This window comes from Phalaenopsis equestris, unplaced genomic scaffold, assembly GCF_001263595.1.
Source record: "Phalaenopsis equestris unplaced genomic scaffold, ASM126359v1 Scaffold000251, whole genome shotgun sequence".
In the NCBI taxonomy this organism is placed as follows: domain Eukaryota; kingdom Viridiplantae; phylum Streptophyta; class Magnoliopsida; order Asparagales; family Orchidaceae; genus Phalaenopsis; species Phalaenopsis equestris.
Genome location: NW_018164693.1, coordinates 145274 through 148695, shown reverse-complemented (window position 1 = coordinate 148695; position 3422 = coordinate 145274). Strand labels below are relative to the sequence as shown.

General features: G+C 39.3%; 1 protein-coding gene across 2 annotated transcripts in view; it reads left to right on the top strand.

Annotated features, from left to right (window-relative positions):
- The window catches only part of LOC110024200 (protein LEO1 homolog), a 35169-nt gene extending 32086 nt beyond the window's left edge, over positions 1-3083 (top strand). For both annotated transcript variants that reach the window (XM_020724023.1, XM_020724022.1), the window contains exons 11-12: positions 2080-2228; positions 2746-3083. In XM_020724023.1, the coding sequence (XP_020579682.1) occupies positions 2080-2217 (138 nt within the window). In that variant the 3' untranslated portion in view covers positions 2218-2228; positions 2746-3083. The remainder of the gene's footprint in view (positions 1-2079; positions 2229-2745) is intronic.
- Positions 3084-3422: the final 339 nt, after the last annotated feature.

The window sequence follows — 3422 nt, the reverse complement described above, 5'->3', positions numbered from 1 at the left end:
TACTCTACTGTACCAGGGAACAAGTATCCCAGAGTCAAGAGGTCGAGAGAGGAAAACCCACGGCGCGAGGGACTGGCGCGGCATCGGGAAGGAAGGCCGCGGGCAGAAGAAGAATAGGGAAGGACGAACGAGGTCAACGCTTCCCTCGCGTGGAGGAGGAAGAGCTCGCACGGCTCGAGACCGAGAAAGGGAAAGGGCCAGACGCGCGAACGGGAGAGCTGCGGGAGACAGCTCGAGCGCTGATGAGACGGCTAGGGATTAAAGAGGAAAGAAAAAAAGTTAACTAATATATAGATAAATATATATATTAAATATATATATAGATATATAGATATTAATTAAAAATATTTATTCGCGCACGACGACGCGACGAAATGGGTGTCCTCCCCGGGCAAAATCGACGTTCTGGACGCCTTGGCGCAGTCCGTTTCGTCATCCGGGGTCGCTCGGACGACGTCGTCGACAATCGGGTCAAAACGCGCCGAAATTCAAATTTCACAAAATATTGACCCGCGATCGATCGTCACAAGTGGTTTACTCGAGCCCTCGGCAAATAACGGTGCAGGCAATGTGAATTGCGGCGATCGGACACGTCGACTCTCCGAATTGCGAAGCTGGTGCGCGCAGGAGTGCGAATTGTGCAGAAGGTCACCCTAAGGCTCGGGAAGGTCCTATAGGAATCCATTTTGGGTTTCCTCATGTCGGTTTCATCCTTCTAAGTGTTAGAAGTCGATACCGCACACGCGAAACTCCAAAAGAGGACGGAAATAGGTCGAACTAAAACGAGGCGGGCACCACTTCTAAGGTTCTAAGATAGTCGCAGGGAGACCCCTAAGGCTAGATCCTTACTCCTACGAGGAATACTAGACCTCACGAAAATTGAGGTCAGCAGTTGTTTGCTCCAATACATGTTAGGATACAATTTTCCATTCACACCGATCAATGAAGCATTACAGGACTCATGCAACAAGTCATTGAAATTTTAGAGCAACGACAATTTTTAGTCAAATTATTTGGTTTATACTACATCTTGAACCCAATCCTGGAGCATTCAATTGGATGGCTGTTGCTTATCTTGCAAATTTAAACTGGGAGAAAGGAGACACTGTTTATCAAATATTTTGATAGCTTAATCAAGGCATACACCAACTTTAATGGAGAAAATTAGAGCTGAACTACAATGATCCAGACAAATTTGCATCTTATCGCATCCAAGATGGAATGCATTGTTATAAAAATTGAATTGTTGTCTTCAGTTCCATAATTAATTGGCCATATCCAAGCATGCACATTTTTGTGCCCTTTTACAGTAAATTTTCAGCAAGAGGAAAGTCTCAAAATAGTCCCAGAATTTATGAAAGTGTCAATTTAGCCCTCTAGACTCTTTTAATATGGGTTGTAATAGTGCCCAGAGAGGGTTATTTTTGCCCCAATTAAAATAGTCTGGGGATTAATTTAGCTCTTTTATAAGCTCGAGGGCTAAAATGACCCCATCTAAATAGTCGAGGACTATTTTGGTACTTGACTCTTTTCAGAAATAACAGTGGCCGTAGGTTTTGTCGCTAACACATGCAAATTGCAAGGTATTCCACTAGTAATTCTCTCTCATAAGGATCTAGTTTTTATGAATTTCTTTTCGGAGCAATTGTTTTGCCTTGGTGGAGTGGAACTACATTGAGCCATAGTAATTCCTATCATCCAGAGAAGGGCAACCAATTAAAATTTGTAAATATAGGGCTCTAGTAGTAACCTCAATATAACTGTTTATCAATTAGATTAGTTTCTTTTATTGGGCAGAATTTTCTTCCTATATAACTGAACATACATCATGATAATATAACATTTCAAATATTTATGCTGTTGTTCCATATAATTCTTATAGAAATTAAATTGAGGAAGGACAAGGAAACAATCACAATGGTTTTAATATTTCAAATTGCATACCTCATTTGTCTGAGGTTTAAATATCAAAACCTGCATTATCGACCCAATAATCTAAATATGCATGCTTCATTGATTGATCCCTGAAAAGCATTTAATTTTTTAGTCACTAATTGCTTGTTTTTGCATGGGTGTCAGGATCCAAGGGGAAATGCTAGGGAAAGTAGAGGCAACAGCCTCAAGCGAAAAGAGATAGACTCGGATGTGGATTCTCCACCCAGGAAGGCATCAATGCATCGCAGGAAAGCGGTCGTCTTTGATAGTGATGATGAGTGATGCCTAATGAGGTTTGTTGCTTTGTTTAGCACAGACATATGAACTCTCATGCAAATGAAATCTGAAACCTAGCGGAGAAATTAGTTGGTCACGCTTTACATATTTATTTGGTACCAAAAACTTTCTCATGCAAAAATTTGATAGCATACTTGCAAGTCCTCATTGGATGTATACATGTAAGATCCTAATTATGACTCTAACTAAAGCTATGGCAACTTGTGAGTGTGGTTGGATTCGTCTTGATAAATGGGTCATGAGCTAAAGCTTTATAATTTAATGAGTCAAATTTGAGCCAACCCAACTTGACTTGTCAGCTCATGTAAAAATATTGAAATGGTTTCTTTCATGATGAATAAGCCATTTCCGACTCATAGATTTGCTTGAGCTCAAGCTAAATTAGTTAAGCTGAAGAGGGAGATGACTTGAGGTCCGTCCTTTTTTTTTGGGAGTTGTTTTCATAGGATCGCACCATTTTGTGATAAGACCTCCCATGACTTTATTTATTTTTGATGAATCGATATTTTGCAGGAATAGTTGCCTCCTCTGGGTGAAGTCAGTTCAAGTATCGTGGTCAGGATGTGTGCCTTAGCCCTGCGACAATCGCGCATGCAAAAAAGGTGCTGTTTGTCCATACCAGTTTTATTTATTTGATGGAAAAAGGCTGTATGTGTTTTCTTCACCAAAAGAAATAGGGGAGTGATTCTCTAACCTCTTAAAGTATTATACGATTCTAATATGTTCATAATTATTCTAACGTGAACCACTAGTCCTTTTTATCTAAATACCCAATGCTGGCCTACAATATTTATCGAATGTTACAATTGATCATTTAAAATAATGAATATTTTTTTTAATTTTGCATGTTACATATGTTTTTACTTATTTTCCCCGACAGTTTTCACGAAAATAATATATTACCGCAAATGTTGTTTAGTTGATCGTTGATAAACGGCTTTAGGGATGGTAATGAAGTTCTACGCTTAGAGCTCATTTGATAATTTCAATTATTTAGCCTTTAGCTTATGACTTAGTGGCTATCTGACGCAACGTACACGGATTAGTCCGATTTGACATTATTATTCCTGATCTTGCGATAAACAAAATCCTATATAAAACTGCTTGGTGTATAACATAATATTAAGTACATCGGTATGGAGTTTGAGTCCCGTTCTTCACTGGTATAAATGGTCCTAGAATCACATGTT